General features: G+C 54.6%; 1 protein-coding gene across 12 annotated transcripts; it reads right to left on the bottom strand.

The window, feature by feature from the left end:
* Nucleotides 1-583: 583 nt before the first annotated feature.
* Nucleotides 584-20,309, bottom strand: ZNF467 (zinc finger protein 467). Of its 12 annotated transcripts, none has more exons than XM_072777100.1 (7): nt 18,614-19,064; nt 16,939-17,050; nt 16,552-16,627; nt 15,936-16,049; nt 14,999-15,112; nt 11,164-12,611; nt 584-956 (listed from the first exon to the last, which is right to left on the bottom strand). In XM_072777100.1, exons 3-7 carry the CDS (start codon nt 16,583-16,585, stop codon nt 747-749), a joined length of 1,920 nt encoding a protein of 639 aa, XP_072633201.1. In that variant the 5' UTR covers nt 16,586-16,627; nt 16,939-17,050; nt 18,614-19,064; the 3' UTR covers nt 584-746. The 12 variants fall into 12 exon arrangements, with proteins under 12 accessions (XP_072633201.1, XP_072633200.1, XP_072633203.1 ...); XM_072777099.1 differs by having other exon boundaries at nt 18,701-19,064; XM_072777102.1 differs by lacking the exon at nt 18,614-19,064 and adding an exon at nt 18,253-18,389.
* Between the last annotated feature and the right edge of the window lie 941 nt (nt 20,310-21,250).

Genomic DNA, 21,250 nt, shown 5'->3' with positions numbered 1-21,250 from the left:
AATTTAAAAATTACTTGTAAAATAAAGGAACATAAAGCAAAATTATTATCTTTTGGGGTTTTTTGGAATGCTACGATGCATCTCTAAAAACGTTCATCCGATCATGGTGGAGATGCAAGAGGTTGGGGGAATGTGAGCACCTGGAGAGCCTAGGTCCACCACTGCCAGCATCTGATCAGAATCCTGCTGCCTGCAGCCCTCCCCTGGTGGACAGACCGGCCCTGTCCCTGTCTGGTCCCTGTCCCATCCCCGCCCAATGCCAGGACCCTGCATTTCCTTCTCTCCTCCTCCAGATGTGGTATCACAGTGAAGCTCGTGGTCTCCATTGAACCGTGTACCCTAAAGAGGTGTTGAAGCCTTACCCCCGTCGCTGTGAAGGTGACCTTATTTGGAAATGCAGTCTTTGCAGATATCATCAGGTTAAAAAGAGGCCATTACAGTGGGCTAGTCCAATATGGCTGGATCCTTCTAAGAAGAGACACAGAGAGAGACACATGCAGAGAGAAGACCACGTGAGGACAGAGGCAGAGATCGCAGCAATGAGCCTACAACTGTCATGTCAGAAGTTAAAACAACGAGTGAGTATCCAGCAGCAAAAGAGTTTATTTGGGAACAGTGCAGGAACTGCCACGTGAAACACACGAATGATGGGAGACCGTGGACAAGTCTGGTGAGCAAAGGTGGACGCCGACCCTTTATAGAGGAAAGTGGAGGGAGTAACTGGGAGAGAATGTTACGACAAAAGTTCATTGGAGGAAAATAGGAGGCCCAGAGTGGTGGCGGCCTCTCATTGGCTGCAGGTGATTAGAGTGACACTGTCTCATGGGGATCCCTGGGTAGCTCAGCGGTTTGGCGCCTGCCTTTGGTCCAGGGCAGGATCCTGGAGACCGTGGATCGAGTCCCACGTCGGGCTCCCTGCATGGAGCCTGCTTCTCCTTCCTCCTGTGTCTCTGCCTCTTTCTCATAAATAAAGAAATAAAGAAATAAAGAAAGAAATAAAGAAATAAATATTTTTGGAAAAAAAGTGACAATGTCTCATTGGCTGCAGGTGATTGAAGTGACAGCCTCTCATTGGCTGCAGGGGAGGGCAGCGAGCAGTTGTGGGGCAGAAAGGAAATCCGCCTTCTTCCTGCGGCTCTATGTAGGCGGCCACAGGTGGAAGAAGTGTGGAAGAGCCATCCCTTCGTGGTTTTCGGACTCCGTGTTGAATGAATTTTCCTTTACTCGTTTACACAAAAGCAAGGAATGGCCAGTAAGGATTGCCAGTGATACCAGAGGCTGGGAGAAAGGCCTGGAATGCATCCTCCCCCAGAAACGTCAAAGACACAGCTCGCTGACTTTGGACTCCCACCCTCCAGAACTGTGAGAAAATACATATCTCAGTTTCCCCCGTTTGTGGGACTTTGTTACAGCAGTCCTGGGAAGTAATCCAGTGCCCTTGGTGAAGGAGCCCTGTAGTAGACTCCTGCACGCTGGGTTTGTGTGGGCGCGTGGGCGCAGGGGAAGCAAGCAGAGCAGGCAAGCTAGGCAGGCAGCCTGCAGGTAGCCCTCAATCCTGGAGCCTGGAGATGGGCCTAAGCTGGGCAGCATCACTAAAGTTGTGAACCAGGGCAGCCCGGGTGGCTCAGCGGTTTAGCGCCGCCTTCGGCCCAGGCCATGATCCTGGAGTCCCGGGGTCGAGTCCCATGTTGGGCTCCCTGCGTGGAGCCTGCTTCTCCCTCTGCCTGTGTCTCTGCCTCTCTCTCTCTGTGTCTCTCATGAATAAATAAATAAAATCTAAAATAAATAAATAAATAAATAAATAAATAAATAAATAAATAAATAAATAAATAAAATAAAGTTGTGAACCATAGGCTCTTGTCCCAGATTCCTACCCACCTGCTCCATGAACACATCTTGAGGTCCTGCTAATGTCCTCCACACACACACCTGTCCTTCCTTCCTCCACCCTGTCTCACCCCCTCTGCGATTCACTTGCTGGACACCAGCACCTCTTCCCAGTGCCTCTGTTCAGGATGTCACAATATATGTTTACTATGGAGACTAAACTTCATCCTGTGACAATTGCTCACTGCTCAAAATCACAGCTGGTGACCACCATTCCACCTAGACTTCTTTCTCACCACTCATGATGACTCCATAACTCACAATCGCTCCTGGAAAGGGAACATTTTGCAACAGATCCCCAGGCCCACTTTCAGTGGCTTCGTGGTTTCGCTCAGGTCTGGGCCACGAGGAAATGTGACTTCCTATCTTGGGCCACTGGGGCAGGAGCCCTGTTTTCTCTCCCAGGAGACAGGCATGCACTAATGCAGTGGGGGAATGGACCATATGGCCGAGAGCCCAGTCCAAGGGACATGGTGTCAGCAAGTTACCCCACCTCCTCAGAGAGGCCCTCCTGGCCCCACAGGTGTAATTCATTGCTTCCTATCCTTCATCCCAGGACCCTTCACATAACTTCCCTTACACATTGACCTAATATATCCACCCACTTGAGTTCCTTGAAGACCAGGAATGTGTGTATCCTCTCTGCAAGAAAATTGCAGAGTCTGCTGTACAAAAGTACAGGCTCTAGGAAAATGCAAATCAAAACCACAATGAGAGATCAACTTACACTCAATGGCTACCATCAAAAAAACAGAAAACAAGTGTTGGTAAAGATGTGAAGAAATTGGAATCATTATGCACTGTTGATAGGAACGCAAAATGGTGCAGCCACTGAGGAAAACAATGTGGTGGTTCCTCAAAAAATTAAAAATAGGACTGCCCTGTGATGTAGCAATTCCACTTCTGGGCATATGCCCAAAAGAATTCAAAACAAGGACCCGAAGAGATAGTTGCACCTCCATGGTCCTAGTGTATTATTCACAATAGCCAAGAGGTGGAAGCAACACAAGTGTCCCTTAATGGATGAATTGATAAGCAAAATGTGATATCTACCTACGATGGAATATTATTCAGCCTCAAAAAAGGAAGGAAATTCTGCCACATGAGACAACATGAATGAACCCTAAGAACATTACTCTGACTGAATAAGCCAGTCAAAAAAAAAAAAAAAAAAGAATACTGTGTGTTTGTCCTTATCTGAGGGACTTAGAGTATTCGTATTTCGTAGAAACAGACAGTAAGTAGTGTGATGGTTGCCAGGGACTCGAGGGAGGGGAGTGACTGGGGAGCTATTGTTTAATAGGTACAGAATTTGAGTTTTGCAAGATATATCAGTCAAAGTTTTCCAAAGAAACAGACCTAAGACGATGTGCATAGAGAAAGAGAAAGGTTTATTATAAGGGATTGGCTTATGTGATTATGGAGACTGGCAAGTCAGACTCTGTAGGGGAGGCCAGAGCCCGTGGACCTGTAGAGAGACCCAAAGAAGAGCCTGTCCTGCATCATACACCTCTGCTGGCTGAAGGCCTATTACCCAGAGAAGGTCAGCCTTGGTTCTGCTCGTGTCTTCAGCTGGTGGTATGAAGCCCACCCGTATTATGAAGGGCACTGCTTTACTTCAAGTCCACCGATCTAAATGTTAATGTCATCCAAAAACACTGCCCAAAAAACATCCGGAATACTATTTGGCCTAATATATGGGCTCCATGGCCCAGCCAAGTTGCCACATAATGTTAATCGTCACACAAGACAAAAAGAGTTCAGGAGGTGAATAGTGGCAACAGTAGCTCAACGGTGTGGACGCACTGAATGCCACTGAACTGTACACCTAAAAGTGGTAAAGATGGTGTGTGTTCATGCTATGTGTATTTTCCTACAACTTAAAACAATCTTTTTAAAAAAGGACAGGTTCTAGAACTGAACCACTGGGTTAGTTTCATCATGTACTGCTGTGTGACTGTGGGCATGTTACTTAGACTCGCTGAGCCTCTTTTACCTCCTCAGAAAAGCTAAATAAGGGGCACCCGGGTGGCTCAGTGGTTGAGTGTCTGCCTTTGGCTCAGGTCATGATCCCAGGGTCCTGGCATTGAGTCCCACATCGGGCTCCCCACAGGGAGCCTGCTTCTCCCTCTGCCTGTGTCTCTGTCTCTCATGAATAAATAGATAAATATTCTTTAAAAAAAAAGAAAAGAAAAACTAAACCAAGGACAATGATGCCCACTCATAGGATGGTGGTAAGAAAAAGAGGGCAGCCCCTGTAAAACCCTTAATTTGTAGAGTACTTAGCACAAAGTAAGTGTTCAAGATAGTTTAGTTTATGACTATTATTCCCAGCATCTAACAGTGCCAGACACATAGCAGGTACTCAAGGCATGTTTATTGGATGAACGAGTGACCTCATTCAAATGACTTAATTGCTCTGTGCCTCAGTTTCCTCATCTATAAAGTGAGGATAATGTAGTTATTGTGAAGATTGGTTGTGTTTATTTTTTTAAATTTTTTAATATTTTATTTATTTACTTGAGTGAGAGAGAGAAAGAATGAGCAGAGGGGAGGGACAGAGGGAGAAAGAGAACCAGACTTCCTGCTGAGTGGTAGCCTGATGCAGGCCTCAATCCCAGGCCCCTGAGATCATGACCTAAGCCGAAGGGAGATGCTTCACTGACTGAGCCCCCTAGGGGCCCCTGTGTTTACATATATGTACATACACACACATGTATATACAAAGAACTCAGGCTGGGGCCAGGCACATAGCAAGTATTAGGTAAATATGTGCTACCATTATTACTAGTGGTAGTAACAACAAACCCTCCCCATACCGCCTGCCCCACTGCTCCTGACTGCTCAGCTCAGCACTTAATTACCTGCTGTCTTGGATTGTTCTGGATTATCCCATCTCCTCTTTGTCTGCTCCGAGCCTAGCATCCTTCAAGACTCACTCAGGACCCTCCTCCTTACCCTGCCACCTGTGACTGCTCTGGCCCGCTGCCTCCTCTGCTCTGGACTCCTCCTGTGCTCATCCCTGAGCCACACCACTGCATGTGAGGGTCTAGGTGTTTGGTGATGCTCCAGCCCTCTGTCCCTAAGGCTTAGCGTTGTGAGTCAGGACCTTGGTTTTTAGTTCTTTGGAGTCTCCTCGAGCAGCCAAAATGCCGGGCCCCAAAGCCACAAGCTGCCTGTCTTCTCTCTGGACTCTAAATGCCACGAGGGCAAGATCTTTCATTTAATTCCCTATAGTGTCTGCACAAGGCTGGATAGACATTAAAGCTCAGCCAGTCTTAACAGGTGGAAGATTAAAACGCCAGAGTGTCCCTGCCTACAGAGTTGACCAACCAAGCCTGGGGAACATATGGAGATTTCTGACTCAAGATTCACAGAGATGTCCAGCAGGTCCCTCTGACCCATGGTTCTCCTTGTCCAGCCCTACCGATGGAGAAGGGGAAGAAATAGGGGGCTGACTGCATGGAAGCTTTTTTGTCTTACTAACATGGAATAGGCCGACTTCACTAGATCCTAGATTAAGTATCTCATAAGTTTAGCCACTTCCTTTTGCTCATTTAATTGCTGCCAAATACCCTCTTTAAAACTAATTTAGGGCAGCCTGGGTGGCTCAGTGGTTTAGCACCACCTTAACCCCGGGGCGTGACCCTGGAGTCCTGGGATCGAGTCCCACGTCAGGCTCCCTGCATGGAGCCTGCTTCTCCCTCTGCCTGTGTCTCTGCCTCTCTCTGTGTGTGTCTCTCATGAATAAATAAATAAAATCTTAAAAAAAAAAAACTAATTTAATTTCCCAAGCCTGGTGTCCCCTAGAAAGACAAAAGGAACAGTGTGAGCATCTGAATATCTCCCGATACAAAGCACACCCGCCGTGTGTTTATCCACCACACACCAGGCTGGCTCCTTCACTGACCCCTCCTGCTCAAATGGAAAAGCAACAACAAGGCAGGAATGGAGTGCGTGGGAGCGCTGGGTGCCCGCTCATTGCTATTCATGCTAGAAGGAGTGGTGGAGCTGTCAGGAATGGTCTTGAAGTCGCAAGCAGGTAGGAAGCATTGTCTTTTGGTCACCGTATGCTCTGGTGCAGGAGGCCAACACAGTTCTTCATCTTTCTCCACCTCCCCCGGCCACATGGTCATCACCAGAATGGCTATGGGGATGTGTTCCATCTAAGACCTCCCAGTTAGATCAGTTGGGGGTTAGGAGATTGGGGGGGGTAGGAAAAGACCTAGAGATGGGGGAAGTGTCTGTCTATCAGGAATGAGTCCCTTGCTCTTATGTGTACAGATCCCCTGAGTGCTGATGGCCACCCAAAATCCTATAAAATGATAGCAATAAGAGAGTTGTCCCTGGCCCATCCATTTAGGATGGGGTGGAGGTGGGATACAGAGAGGCCTGAGGACTCTAATAAAGTCTAATAAAGTCTAGATCATGAGGAAAGACTAGTGGATGCCTTGTGGGGTTCAGGCCTCCATGGTGTTTGTCATCTCTGTGAACTATTATAGTCCAGGGAAACCTGCTAGAGAGCCATGGCTTCCGTGGTAAGTTAGTTTGGACTCCATTTCCCTCACAGGCAAGAACTCGGATCTGTGGGGTAGAAGAGTTTTCTAACCTGTTGGCAGCTATAGGGATGTGAAGCTCATTCTTCCAGCTACCAGGACAGTGGGCTGGGATCTAGGGCAGCCCCCCTTGCACCCACTAACCCCCTACCCCACCCCACCCCTAACACTGCAGGCCTTGTACTGCCCTCTCCCTGACCCTAAGAGTAACCTTATTGCCATGTGCCATCACATAAAAAACAGTGGACAGAGTTTCTGTTTGGGATGAGAAGGTTCTGGAATCCTAGCAGTGATGTTTATATCACATTGTGAATGTACTTAATGCCATTGGAGTGTATACTTAAAAATGGTTAAAATGGTAAACTTCACATAATGTGCATTTCACCATGTTAAAGGCGTGGGAAGCACGGGTTCCATGGCACTTAGGAGAAAAAGGAGAATCACCAGCTGTGAGAGACCAGGATCTGAGGAGTCCACGGGGCTTCAAGGGGCACAGGGGAGAGGTGGGTGGGGAGAAGGCTGAGTTGGATCCTTCCTCTCCCTCAGTCCTTAGCTGGACCCCGTCTCTGCTCAGTTCGTGTTCAGACCCACATCTTCCACCCTGTTGTCTCCTGACTTTAGAGCCACAAAACTACTAAGCGCTCATGTGGCATTTCCTTCACCTTCATCTCTCATGTCCAATGCAACCTCCTGAATGACACGTGGTGTAATCAAACACCCCGAGGTTCAGCTGTGGCTGGTACATATGGGGGGCAAAGACCGGGTACTTAACACCCAGAGGCTGCCATCAATCTTTGTTTGGAACAGGAGTGGAGAAAAATAAATAAATTTCAATTAATTAATAAAACCTTCTGTTTTCTATGTAGAAATAGTACATTTGTGCTTTACTTCTCAGAGCATTTTCACATGCTGGGATGTGGTTCTAAGGTAAAAAAAGTTGATGCTTTACCAAGATAGTCATACCTGGGCTGGTTCACACCAGGGGTGTCGTGAGCGGTGCATGTTGTAACTGCTCGGAACTCCTCCCTGCAAACAGCCCTCACGAATCCCAGTCTTTCATTGAAGACACACTGCATTTTTTAGCATCATCTCCTGTCTTTGTTGTGTTTCTTTTTGTGAGCAGAGGGAGAGGGAGAAGCAGACTCCCCACCAAGCAGGGAGCCCAGTTCGGGGCTCAATATCAGGACCCTGAGATCATGACCTGAACCGAAGCAGATGCTTAACCATCTGAACCACCCAGGCACCCTCATCATCTCTGGTTTTGATTACCACCAGGCTCGAGACTAAATGCTTTGACTATTTGCAAACAAACTCAAAGGACAAAGATACACCTTGTCAGGAGATTCAAAAGAACAGGAAGTCTTGTAAATGTCTCGCCAAATATGCTACAGGATAGAAAAGCTATTCTTTTTTTTTTTTTTTTTTAAGATAGAGACAGAGAGCACCAGTGTTGGGGGGCGGGGTGAGGGAGCAAAAGAATATATATATTTTTTAAGATTTATTTCCTTGAAAGAGGGGGGAGGGAGAGAATGCGCATGCTTGCATAAGCAGGAGGGGCAGAAGGAGTTTGAGAAAGAGATCCCAAGCAGACTCCCCACTGAGTGCAGAGGAGGATCTCAGGACCCTGAGATCATGACAAGAGCCAAAACCAAGAGTCAGATGCTCAACGGATTGAGCTACCCAGGCACCTTGGGAGCAAAAGAATCTTAAGCAGTCTCCTCGCCCAGCATGGACCCCAATGGGGGGCCCCCATCTCAGGACCCTCAGATCATGACCTGAGCCGAAATCAAGAGCCAGATACTTTAACCAACTGAGCCACCCAGGCGCCCCTAAAAGTTGTTTTTACACAAGAATTCCAGAATGTTTTTTTTTTTAATTCCAGAATGTTTAGAGAAATATAAACATTGGTATAACCAACATAAATGTTGCTTTCATGTGTTTGATTTGAAAAGTCTGTGAGATGACTTTTTTTTAGCAGGAATCACAAATTCAGTGCCTGGGAGGCCTGGGAGGTAACCCCAGAGAGCAAAGCCAATGGGCGAGCTGAGGGCCCAACACACTGCACCTCTCTCTGTGTCTGAAGAGGCCACTTCCACTCAGCTCCAGCCACAAGTGGCCAAATCTTCCAACTTTTCACAAGAGAAGCTGGAAGTCCAGAGTTTCAAGTAAAATTTCCAAGTATTCAAAATGCTGCCAGGGCCGAACTCAATAGCCCCTATTTTATGGCCACACGCCACAGTCTCACCTGGAATCACCTACTCATTCTTGGCCACAAAAGATAAATTAACTGCATTCCCATGCACGTGTGTGTCTTCCTTCACTTTATAGTCAGAGAGGCCTCCTAACTAACCTACCTCAGTAGCACCTTGTACCTTACTGGCACCTTGGTCTCATTTTCTTCTACCTTCTGTGGAACTGTGCATTTGTGATTCACCACTGCAACCTGAATTCTGTCCCCACTGCCCCGGGAGCAGCTCTCACCAAAGCCGCCAACGATCTCCTTGCCGCAAAATCCAGAGGATTTGGAAGTTCTTATTACGTGACCTCTTGACAGCCTTCAGCTGCTGACTTCTTCCTCTATCTGGAAACACTGCCTTTGCTCAGCCCCGCTGTGCATCTCAGGGTTTCCCTTTTCGCTCTCTGGCACCGCACGCTCCCAGTCTTTCCAGGCTTCTCTGCACACCATCCCCTGAAACATGAGTGTCCCGAGGGCTCTGTCCCAGGCCCCCTCTTTGCTGGCTCCACACTCACTTCTTGTGGATCATCCACTGCCCCACAGCTTGAGAAACATGCTAATGGGCCTCAGACCTCTCTCCAGCCCAGGCCCCCTTCGGAGCTTGCACCCACAGGGCCTGTTTCCTACTAGGCACGCACTGGTTCCATCCTCTCAGCAGATCCAAGACTGCTCCCCGGGGGGCAGAACTGCTCCTCTTCCTGTGTTGCCCATCTCAGGGGAATGCCACTGTCAAGCAGAAATCAGGCCAACCTCGCCACCCTCCATCTCCCTCTCCATCCTGTACCTGGTGAGTGTCTCTTCGGTCTTCTACTTCTCTCCATCTCCTCTGGCACAGCTGTGGTCCACAGTCTCCACCACCCGTCACCTGGACTGCACACCTGCAGGTCTCCCGTCAGCCCCTCTTTAAAGGCAGCCAGTCATCTTTCTAAAATGCATCCATGTCAACGTCATCCTATTCCTGCTCTGCCCAAACCCTTGCATGGCTTCCTGCTGCCCCTGGGTAAAATCTGAACTCCCTCATCTGTGCTGAAGGCTTTCCAGGTCTACCTGTCCTCGTCCTCATTCCCGGGCTACTTGGGCAGCCCTCTCATTCCACGCTCACTCTGCACTCCAACTGTGCTAGACTTTGGACCTCTACATGCACATCCTCTCCCCCTTCATCTGGCCACTCATGCTCATTCTTTAGGCCTCACATTAGAGGTGTCCTCATCTTGCAAACCTCTCAACATTTCCTTGATTTTAGGTGCCTTCACCAAAGGCTTCTCAGCTCGCCCTAGCCTAGGATTTCTTACATTTCTTGCAAGTCTGTCTGTCTCGCTTACTACCTAGCATAGTGCTTGGCATGCAGTAGGCGCCCAGTAAATATTTGCTAAGGTTGTTTTTGGTGATAGTAATGCTAGAGTTGGAAATTGCCTTAGCCCTCATCAACCAACAATCTATGGTAATGAGAAAGCAGAGTCCCAGGAAAATGAATGCTCTGCTCCAGGTCCTACAAGAGGCACAGGAGGGGTCAGGCCCAAGCCTTCTCCAAGTCCAGCATGTTCCCCTTTGTCCTACTCTGCTCTTCACTGCTTACCAGCCAGCCAGCCCTGGCTGGGCACGTGCAGTTACAGGGACATCTGGATCAGGCATCCATCATAAAGACAGAACTTAGGGGAAATTGTGTTGGGAAAGCAACCTTCATCTGCTGCTCTTGTCCTTCCTCACACTGCCAAGCAGGGTGGGGCTGCTGTCCCAAGATCCCCTTGGGAAAGATCCAGAGCCCACGGTGTGTGACACTGTCTCGTGGGAATGGCCAAAGGGCACCCTGCCCCCTCTGCATTCCCTACAGCTCTAGCCTCAACACTTCCAATGAGAAATGCATGTTAATGTTTCTTCCATCAAATGGCTGATCTAGAAGCAGCAGCCGGGATAGTGGTTTAGCAATTAACTCTATTATATTTTCATTTGGTAGAGCCCATTTTCAGCAACTGGCTAAATTTAGCTTACCCGGGATAGGAAGGGATGGTCCTTGGGAGGACTGAGGTGGGCAGTGGATGAGAAGAGGCAAGGGGTTCCCACCCTGTGCTCATTTAATAGCCCCAGAACTTCAGATTTTAATTTTAATAACACTTCACACAGATAACCATTCTTTCACTCCCCCTGTAGAGGCTGCTGACCCAGCCAGGCCGTAGCCAGCGTGGGCTCCAAAAAACAAATGTCTGCTTTCTGATGGGGTCTCTTGGTGGGATTCTTTCCAGGACTGGGGCCTGAACCGTTCCCAGCAAGTGTTCATTCTTAGCATTGTCTTTGTCACAGAATGTCAAAGCTGGTTATCCTTTCCGGACTTCTCTCCGGCAAGATAAGGAGGGAAGGACAGCCATCGCGACCTAGGCCATCGTGCTCACCGCCCAGAAGATCTGCGGCATGGATCTCTCCAACCAGTGAGCCGAGGAAGGGTCCTGGGGAGGAGAGGGTTCAGAAGAAAAGGGGGGGCGCCCCTACCTCTGTCGGAGCGGGCCAGGCTGGGGCTGAGAGGTCGGCGTCGGAGGCCGGCTGGGCCGCTTCGCCGTGGATGCGCTGGTGCCGCACCAGGTGGGTCTTGCGGCTGAAGCTCTTGCCGCACTGTGGGCAGGAGAAGGGGCGGGAGCCTGTGTGGATGGCCTGGTGGCGCACCAGATTGGTTTTGGAGCTGAAGCTGCGGGCGCAGACGGCGCAGGCGTGGGGCCGACTGCCCGTGTGCACCGCCTGGTGGCGGCCAAGGTGTGACTTGCGGCTGAAACGGCGGCCGCACTGCGCGCAGGCGAAAGGCCTGGCGCCGCTGTGGGCCCTGGCGTGGGCGACCAGATTGGGCCTGGAGCCGAAGCGGCGGCCACACTGCGCGCAGGCGAAGGGCCGCTCGCCCGCGTGCGCCCGTCCGTGCCGCGCCGGGTGTTGCCCGGGGGCGAGGCCGCGCCCGCAGTCCGGGCAGCAAGGCAGCTCGCTGGCCGGAGCGCCCTGGGTCGCCGGTGTGCCTCCGGGCGCTGGGTCCCCGGCGGTGCCCAGGGCGCACTCGTCGCACCCGAAGGGGCGCCCGTCGCCGCGGTGCAGACGCTGGTGCGTGGCGAGGTTCTTCTTCCAGCCGAAGCTCAGGCCGCAGGTGGCGCAAGAGAAAGGCTTGGGCCCGGGAGGGGACCGGGTGGGGGACGGAGCGGGGGAACCGGGCGAAGCGGGCGCGTCGGGAGAGGCCGGGGTGCGGCCGGCCGCCTCGTGCACCCTTTGGTGCCGCACCAAGTGCTGCTTGTGCGTGAAGCTGCGCGAGCACCGCGCGCACTGGTAGGGCCGCTCGCCGGTGTGGATGCGCTGGTGGCGGATCAGGTGAGTCTTTTTGCGAAAGCGCTTCTCACACTCGGTGCAGGGGAAGGGCCGCTCGCCCGTGTGCGTCTTCTGGTGCGAGCCCAGGTGTATCTTCTGGCTGAAGCGCTTGCCGCACTCCGCGCACGGGTAGGGCCTTTCGCCGGTGTGCGTACGCAGGTGGCGGGTCAGGTGAGCCTTCTTGCTGAAGCGCTTGTCACACTCGGAGCAGGGGAAGGGCCGCTCGCCGAGGTGGCTGCGCTGGTGCAGCAGCAGGTGCGTGCGCTGCGCGAAGCTGCGGCCACAGTCCGGGCAGGCGCAGGGGCCCTCGCCGCGGTGCAACCTCTGGTGCAGCCGCAGAGTCAGCTGGTCCCGGAACCGCCGCTCGCACTCCCCGCAGCCGTAGGGCTTCTCCGAAGGCGGGGCCCACCCGGCCAGCGCGAGCCCATCCAGGGCCCCTGGAACCCCGGGCTCCAGCTTGTACGTGGCGGCCAGAGGCCCCAGGTCCGGCGCGGGAAAGGGGCCAGGGAGTAACGACAGATGCTGGGGCCATTCGACTTCCTCTTCCGCCTCGTGATCCTCCTCCTCCACCTTCACCTTCCGAATCATCCACTCATCACCTGGGAAGTCAAAACGAGAGGAGCCGATCAAGCCCCACTTTTATTCAGGCAACGTTTATTGGCCAACACGACCACCACCGCTTCTGGAACCCCGAGGTCTGGCTTTTGTTCTCTCCATTCTAACGGAAGTTTCCGGGGAATTACCAAACCTGCAGGTCGCCTTTCAGTCCCCCTCCGTAGTTCTCTGCAGCCAAGAAAGGTGGGGAGAGCCCCCAGTCCCTCCTGGGGCTTTCTCCTGGCTTCCTGGGGCTGAGGGGGTGTTCCTCTCTGCCTCTGTAGAAAGGCGTACTTTTGTGCCTCCTGAATATAAACGATGCTCATGCAGTCCTCAGGCTTCACTCTAGGTTCCTCTGCTCACCTCAGCTGTCCCCCCCCCCACCCCATCTTCCAGCCCTTTCCAGAACCACAGTCTCCCATCAGCTGAGCAGCTCTAACAACCTTCCAGTGGCCAGGGAATTGCCCCTCAAAGGCTCTCCCTGCCCCTTACTCCCTTCATTTTGCCTCTGGTGCCAGGTGAGAAATCCCAGTTTAGGAAGATGAGAATGGAGTTTTTGGGAATTGGGGAACCAGTGAGCAGTGCCAACCTCTGGAGAAGCAGAGAGGGCCCTCCACGGGAGCAGGTTTGAGGTGGGTCCCACTGGAGCTTTGCCCTTCTTGGGCCCTGCGATGGTCCAGCCAAAAAAAGCTCAGGTCCCAGACTGGGAACATCCACTGAGTACTCCTCTGCCACCAGCTAGTAGTGTGACCTTGGTTACCACTCTGAGCTACGTGAGTTAGTTTGCTTAGGCGCAAGGGTTGTATTAGTTCATGGTTCCTAACCATGGTGCCACATCATCATCTCCTGGGGGGCTTTCTGTGGGAGCAGGGTGCACGAATCTGTTCTCTTTCTTTAAAGCTCCCCAAATCATTCTTCCTTCAGCACCACTGAACCAGATCTGAGTTCCTGTCTGGCTCTATAAGTCTGTAATAGCCTGAGCACTATTGGACATGTGCACACGGACTGTCACAGATTTACTCCTGGTTTCTTTATACTGGTCCATCAGTTCCAAACAACTATTTATCCTATTGTCCTACTGCTTTTGTTTCCATTACACCAGTCTTCTACTCAAGAACCATCAATAGCGCCCTGTTATTTCCAAGATAAATTAAGTTTGAGCTGCATCTGAGATTCACCCCAACCTAGTCCAACTTTCTTCCTACCCTCAGGCATAAACGCTCCCCTGCAGCCAAGTTGGTCTGCTCTAACCCCAGCCACATGTTGACTTCTCTGTATTAAAGTTTCTTCTCAGCCTAGAATGTTTTCCCAACCTCCACCCTGCTATCAGGGCTGATGTCACAACTCCCTCAAAATGCAGCACAGATCAACAAAATCTGACAAATCCAATGCCTGAGGATCACTTATACACCTACAGCACTTACTATTAACACAGTTATGCTTACTTGCAATGTGGCTTTATTGTCATTTGTTCTTTTAATTCTTTATTCTAGTTCATACTAATGCCATCTCAACTAGACTTTAGTTCCTGAAAGGCAGACATCTTGTGTTCCATTTCTTTATGTGTCTAATAAAAATGAGGATTGCCACCATTTATTGAGTGCCAGCCACAGATGACACACTATCCACTGTCACAAAGCTTCACAACAACCATGGTGTGGTTCTTCTCCCTGCTTACAGGTGAACAAACCAGCTCCTGGAGGTGAAGGAGCCTAAGATCACTTGGCTAGTCAACATGGAGCAAGGATTCAAACCAGGTCTGTGCCAGCCCAGGAGCAATCTCGTTCCCTTCTACCTAACACAGTCTGTACCTAGCAGGCCCTCCATAAACCCCTGGAATAAATGACATCACTCAGGCAGAAGGTGATATGGTTGGTGGTAGTAAAAGGAAATGATGGCAGCATTGTGGAGAGAGAAAGTCAACTGTTCGATCACCCTGGGTGTGGGGGAGATGAGTCCACTGTGACATATTTGGAGCATCTGGGTACCACTGAGATTGAGATCAGTGGAGATTTGGGGAAGGGAGCTTGTTTGGTGGAGAGGCAACGAAAAGGTAGGTCATCCTGGGAATGGTGATTCAAGTCATCAATAAGCACATACTTGGCAGGGGTGGGGGGTAGGAGAAGAAGTTAAGACTTCTAGAGGATGTGGGGGTAAGGGTCAGTTTCCCTGGGTGACCAGCCTCTCTGAGTCCTGTCATCTAGGATGTGGAATGTTCCCTCCCCCGCCCCCACCGGGGGTGCTGAAGCTCTATAACAGAAAGGTGTCAAGGACTGGTTCATCTTAGGTTGGAAGAACCCAAAGTGGCTGCCTCATCAGATAACAGGAGTTTACAAGGCCCCCATCCCCTCTGCCTGGGCCCCTGGTGGGCTAGAGACATGGGAGGACTTACCTGGGCAGGAGCCCATGGGCTCAGCCTTCTGTGGTGTGCATGCCTGGCCTCCTCTGCAGGGAGCTTCAGCTTCTTTAGTGTGGCCGCCTTCCTCTGGTCTGGGGGCCTCGTGCCCTGGCAGAGAACAGGCTACCTCAAGGACTCCAAAGACATCACAGATGCACAGAGGCCCCACTGGTACTATCAAGCAGGGACTTTCGAAACCCGAGTCCCAGCCCTGCTGTCAGGATTGTGTCCCACATCACACATGCAGAGACTGAATTCTCAGCTGCCCCAGGGCAGCCTCAGGCTCCTACAGCAGGGCAGGGGCAAAGGCTCTGTGGGTTGCAAGAGCCACAACTCTGAGGAGCTTCTGGAATAGGTGTGTGAGATAGTGGAAGCAAGGAAAGGTCCCTGCCCTGAGACTCCTTAGGAGGAGGGATGCAGACCTCCCAGCCACCAGATGGACCCAAGTTCCAGGCAAATCATTGCAGAAGATCAGAATGTCAAGAAGCCAGACACGGGCCTGCTTTACGGGCCTGCTTTACGGGCCTGCTTTACGTGTCTTCTCCAGGAGCTACTTAGCCACCTTCCTGCCTCTTCCAAATCTTGCTCAAATCTTACCTTCTTACCCACCCCCAGGGGGGCCTACTCTCATATTATTTAATCCTGTAACACTCCCTCCCCTATAGCTCCACCTCAGGCTCCCTCACCCTGCTTTATCCCCGCCCCTCCCCATAGCACAGAACCCCTTCCTACACATTTGTTGTTTGCTGACTTTCTGCCCTCTCTAAGATTAAGCTCCTGGAAGGCAAGGATCTTTGTCTGTTCGGTCATTGAGGTATTCCAAATATCGAGAATAGCACACTGGCACTTAGTGGGTGCTCAACAAATACTTGATGAAGAAGGAAAGGTAGATCCCACCCTGAACCACTGTTCATGGTCCCCACCTCCTTACCAGAGCATGTGCCCAGCACGCTGTCTTCCCTGGAAGGGGACATCTGTTCCTGGTTATGGGACCCTTCCCCGGGCTCACTTTGGGGGGCCATCTCCGGCTGTCCCACAGAGAATCCTGTTACAGATGGAAGGATGGGACCAAGTAAAGCATCTAGTACAGAACAGGTGATCAAAGGGAAGGGCTCTTCCCCTTCCCCCCCAAAAAAAATCTAAGTTTTTTTTTTTTTTTTTCCAACTTGCTCAGGAAGGAAGGGTCTCTAGCCAGCATGACAGGGGATAGCCAGGCCCCCCAGCAGCCTGGCCAGGTATCAACCTCAGCCCCTCTGCATTGAGTCAAGGGCAGGTGAAGGAAGAGTTAGAACAGATTTAAATATTCGGGTGCTCTGTGAGTAGGCATGTGCACATGCAGTCCAGCACAGCCTCCACAGGGCCAGGCACTGAAATAGACCCTGGTGGAGCTGATGCTGCCCTACAGGTTCCCAGGGGTCTCTGGGGTCTCAGGGTGGCAGTCCCCTGAGGATGACCCAGCTGTCTGAAGAGTAGGGAAGCAGCCGGCCCAGGGTGCCCCTGAATCCTGGCTCCCACCCACCCATGTTCCTTGAATGCTGCTGGCTCACCCAGGGAACTGAGGGCCTCAAAGGTCTCTCTCATGGCAACCCAGGGTAGCTCCTCCTGGGGATCAGGCCACAGACCCTAAGGAGAAAACACATCCTTGTTCGCATTCATCTCTGGACAGCTGCCACCTGGGCCCTGGCTCTGCCCAACCTCTCCCCATCAGCTATCCCCAGGAGCTCCAAAGGTGAGGTCCCCAGGTACAGGTAAGGGGAATGAGGGAAGATGGGCTTCAGAAAGCCAAGAGGTCTTCAAAGGCCAAGGACCAGGTCTTGAAGCCCCTCCTGCACGCCCTGGTCAGCTCCAGATATCAGCTGCACCCCCACCCTCACCTGATGGGTCTCTGCACCAGGCCCAGCCCACCAGTGGTCCCCACCCCCCAGTGCCCTTGCCTGGGGACGTGAGGAATCAATCGACTCTCTGGGGAGGAGGTGGAGAGTGGAAGATCGGGGTGGGGAGCCGGGAACTTCATCTCCTGGGCCCTCCAGCTGTCACTTGCTGGAGCTGGTGAAATAGGAGCCAGCCAAGGGGCGGAGGTGAGTGTCACTATTGGGCAACCGGTCGGGGAGGCCCTCAGAGGAGGGTCTTCACTGAAGGCAGGAAATGGCTCTCGCTTCCTCTCCCCAAAACCATCGCCCCTCCCCCTCAGGGCTTCCCCCCGCAGGGACACCCCGCCCCCGGGACCCCTCCCCAGCTTTTCCTTCAGCGGGTTCCCTGCCCCTCCCCCCGCAGATTCCCCTCCCCCCCATCCCTGGCAGCTCTCCCTCTGCCCCTCCCTTCTCGGGCTCCCTCTGCCTTCCGCCCTCTCTCCCCACCGAAGCTGGCCGACTCCCCAGCTCCGCCCCCTGCCCCGCCCCTCCGGCTCCTCCCCCTGCTCCCGGCCGGCCCGCCCCCCCGGCCCCCTCCGGTAGGCCCTCCCCAGCCACCGCCCCCCTGACCCTCAGCTCCTGGCAGTCTCGGCGGCGACCGGGCTCCCTTCCTCCTCCTCCCGGAGCTCGGGCCGCCTTCCCTTCCCTCCCGGTTCTCCCCCGGCTCCATCCTCCTCCCCGACTGCACGCCCTCTCCCTTCCTTTCCCCCTCCTCTTTTCCTTCCTCCCTAACGCCGCCCTCCTCCTCCCCGCTCCTCTCCCTCACCCCGCACTCCCCTCCCCTCTCCCTCTCCTCCCCCACTCTGGTTTCCCTTCCTTCTCCTTTCCTCTCTTCACCTCGGCTCCCTCCCTCTTCCCCCTCCCCAGCCCTCCTCCCCTCACCCTCCCTTCCTCCCTCCTGCAGCTCGCCTTCCCCTCCGAGGCCCCCGGCTCCCTTCCCCCTTTGCCTCCCCAGCAGGCTCTCTCTCGCTTCCCTACCCTCCCGGTCCCCAGTCCCTAGAACCGCTCTTCCCCTCCCCCCTCCAGTCCGCTCCCCGCGCTCCTTCCCTTGTCCCCCGGCTCCCCCGAGCCTGGGAGTCGGAGGCTGCGGCTCGCCCCGGACCCTCTGGCGGACCGGGCTCCTCTCCACCCCTACCTCCCAACATACCTCTGCTCCCCTCCCCTCTCTCAGAGGCTACCTTCCCAGTTTCTGCTCCCCACTGACTTCTACCCCCCCCAAGTTTTCCTCCCGCCCAGACCCCTCCCGTCCCACCCCCTTCCCCGCCTCCGTGGGTCCCCTGGAGCCTCTCCGCCCGGACCTCACTCCGGGCCCGGCCCTTCCCAGGCTCCCGGACTCACCTGTCAGCGCCCTGCTCTCCCGCCCCTCCCAATCGGCCGGATCCCTCGGGGGTCCCCCTTCCCCCACGGCCCCCTCCCACACTCCTCCTCCCCTTTCCGGAGACTCCCCACTCCCTCCCCTCGGGAGCCTCCCAACCGCCTCCCCCGGACTCCCACCGGGCCCCCTCCCCCCTCCGGCCTCCGCCCCTCCCTCCGGCTCCCGGGTCTGCCCTCTCTCCTCCGCTACCGTGACCACCCCCAAGCCGGGCCCTCCCTCCCCAGCCCCTGCCCCTCCCTCCCCCGGCCCCAGCCCCTTCCCTGCCCTTTCTCCACCCCCCAGCCCCTCCGGCGCTCCCAGCGCCCCCACCCCCGGGGCTGTCACCTGCGCGGAGCGGGCAGTGACTGAGTGTCGGTGTAGAAGGGGAAGCGGGCGGAGCCGCCAGCCGCTGGGCGCCGCCACGGCCCGTACCTGGCGGGCTGGCGGGTCGGCCCTCCCCGCTGTGGCGGGACCCAGGCGCCCCGGCCTCCTGCCCCGGCCGGTCCTGCTCGCAATGGCGCCCGCTGCCTGTAGCTCGGGTGCCGACTGCCCGAAAGACTGACAGACTGACAGCCCCGAAACTTCGCGGGGAGGGGAGAGGAAAAGACGCGGAGGGAGCGGGAGCGGGGAAGCGGCGCCCGGCGGGGGGGAGGGGAGCGCGGAAGCGGGAGGAGAGCTGCGGGGTACCCCGTGGGGGAGGTAGGGGCAGGGGGTGCGGGAGTGGGTTGCGGGAGGGCGCACGGCGGGGGGAGGCGTGCAGGTGACGGTGTGGAGGGACGGAGGCCCAGAGTAGGTGATGGAAAGTGGGAGCCTAGGAACGGGGGGGGGAGGGAAGAGGGGGGAAGGGAAGGGAGGAGTGTGGGGGGGAGGGGTGGAGGAGGGAGAGGAGGCAGGGAGGAAGGGCACGCGGGCTGCGCGGGAGGGTGCTGGCTGGCGCCGAGGGAGGAGCCAGGGGAAAGGTGGAGCGCGAGGGGAGGGTGCGATACGGAGTTGGGGAGGGGGAGACGAGGGGGCGTGCTCGGGGGAGGGGGGCCACTGAGTGTCGGCGGCGCAGCCTTTGAATCGCGAGCGCCCCGCGGGAGCGAATCTGTGCCGCGCGTCGCGGCGGGATCGAGTCTCCGGACTGTGGGTCCGCGGGGCTGGTCTGGGAAACTCCGACCCCGCCCCTGCTCTCCACCCCGAGTGCCCCCGGATCCGCTCCGACCCACGACCGCCGACCCCGATTCCGGAGGACCCGATCCGACCCCTGCGACTGGAGCGGGGGTCCCTTGGGGCAGCGAGGGGCGGCTGAGGGAGACAGAGCTGGGCCTCAGTGCCCGCTGAGAACGGGCCCTTTGAAGCAGAAATTGGGGTGGGGGCTTTGAGCCGGTTTCCAGGAGAAGGCGGGGCTGGAGAGGAGGCACCAGGGGGTGAGGCTGGAGACCCGCTGGGCGGAGACTCTGAGGGCGGGGTCCGGGGAGGGGGCTGCGGGGAGGGGAGAGTTCTCTGGGCGCGGTAGGGGCTGGTCGTCCCACTGGCCTGGCAACCTGTACCAGTTAGGTGAGGAGGTATGCCCTTAGCCCTCAGATCCGGCTTCTGGGGGACTTGGGGTCCCCGCCCCGGCTTAGGATGTTTTTCTTCGGCCTTGCCACCCTGGCACTTGACTCCTTCTGAAAGCTCCCTATAGGGAGCCTGTCCTTGTCCAGCTGAAATGTGGGCTGGTTATTTCAGGCCCCCTCTCCCTTTTCTTTCTCTCCAATCTCCCCTGGCTACCAGCTTCCTCCCTCCTGCCCCCTTTAGGGGAAAGGGGAATTGTGATTTGGGTTTCTCCCCAATCCAAGTGTTGCCTTTATCACCTGTGGTTGGAATCCAGAGCTGGGAGGGAGTCTTCCAAGAAGCACAGCATACAGCAAGGGTACCGTCAATATTCCCTGATGTTTAGGAGAGGCATGGGAGTAGGTGTTACCTGGAAGTGCACAGGTACCTCGGAATCAGCTGGGAAAGGCTCTGCAGTCTCCTGGATAGGCTGCTTCAGCAAGTCGGTGCACAGCCGGCTTTTGGCCCTGGGAGCAGAATGTGTCTCTTTGTGCTAGGGTAGCCTGTGAACACCTGTCTGCCCTGGGGAGACCTGCAGTGGGGGTGTGAGCATGCGAGGCACAGGGAGAGAGTGTATAGGGTACATGAGTGAGAGACTGGGAACAGCAACATGTCCAAGGTTCAACCCAGGCCTTTTCTGAGGACTCTACCTGAGAGCTCCCGATGGGAACTCTCTGTACCCTCTTTGGGCCACAGGACCAATGGTGGGCCCAGGAGAAATCCCTGGCATGGCTCTGGTTCCCAGCAGCCTTCTCACCCTAGGTGGGGTAACTATGGGGGTCTGGAGATTTATGCAGTCTGAGGCCTGGGCCACATTCCAGCCTGGGTGTCCTGGAAGCTGGTAACCAAGAGGTAACCAGGATTCACCTGGGCCAGCTGTTGCCCCAACCGGATACTTAGATTATCCCATGAGGCTGCCTCGCCCCCAGCACTGGGGGGGGGGGGGGACTGCCTTCCAGGCCTCTGTCTCCTATGCACCTCCCCTGCCAACACACACACTTCCCACCCTTGCTGATCCTCCCTGAGGCTTGCTGTGTTCCTTGCCCAGGCTTCCTGGTTCTGAACCCTAGAAGACTCTCTCAAAAGGAGACCGGGATGGACCCAGCCAGCCGCACATAATCACCCCCCTAAGGAGTCAGACCACAGAGGAGAGGGCACACATTCTCCCCCCTGTCTCCACACAGTCCAACCAGCCTGGAAACTCAGCTCCGTCTGCTCACTGGTTCCCAAGTGCCTAGTGGGAGAGGGGGCAGGAGGAAGCAGGAAAGGGAGCAGGGAGAGAATCATACTCAGAATTTTAGGGCTAGAAGACCATATCAGTCGGGATCCCTGGGTGGCGCAGTGGTTTGGCGCCTGCCTTTGGCCCAGGGCGATCCTGGAGACCCGGGATTGAATCCCACATCGGGC

The sequence above is a fragment of the Canis lupus genome, chromosome 15 (assembly GCF_048164855.1).
Source record: "Canis lupus baileyi chromosome 15, mCanLup2.hap1, whole genome shotgun sequence".
Lineage (NCBI taxonomy): Eukaryota > Metazoa > Chordata > Mammalia > Carnivora > Canidae > Canis > Canis lupus.
This window is presented reverse-complemented; position numbering and strand designations above follow the sequence as displayed.

Coding starts and splice junctions, on each gene's coding strand:
- ZNF467 (XM_072777108.1), bottom strand. CDS start 16,585: ATGAGAGAGACCTTTGAGGCCCTCAGTTCCCTGG. Junction 12,612..14,998: donor GCCCATGGGCTCCTGCCCAG/GTAAGTCCTCCC, acceptor TTGACTTCCCAG/GTGATGAGTGGATGATTCGG. Junction 957..11,163: donor CCTGGCCCGCTCCGACAGAG/GTAGGGGCGCCC, acceptor TTTATGAGAAAG/AGGCAGAGACACAGGAGGAA.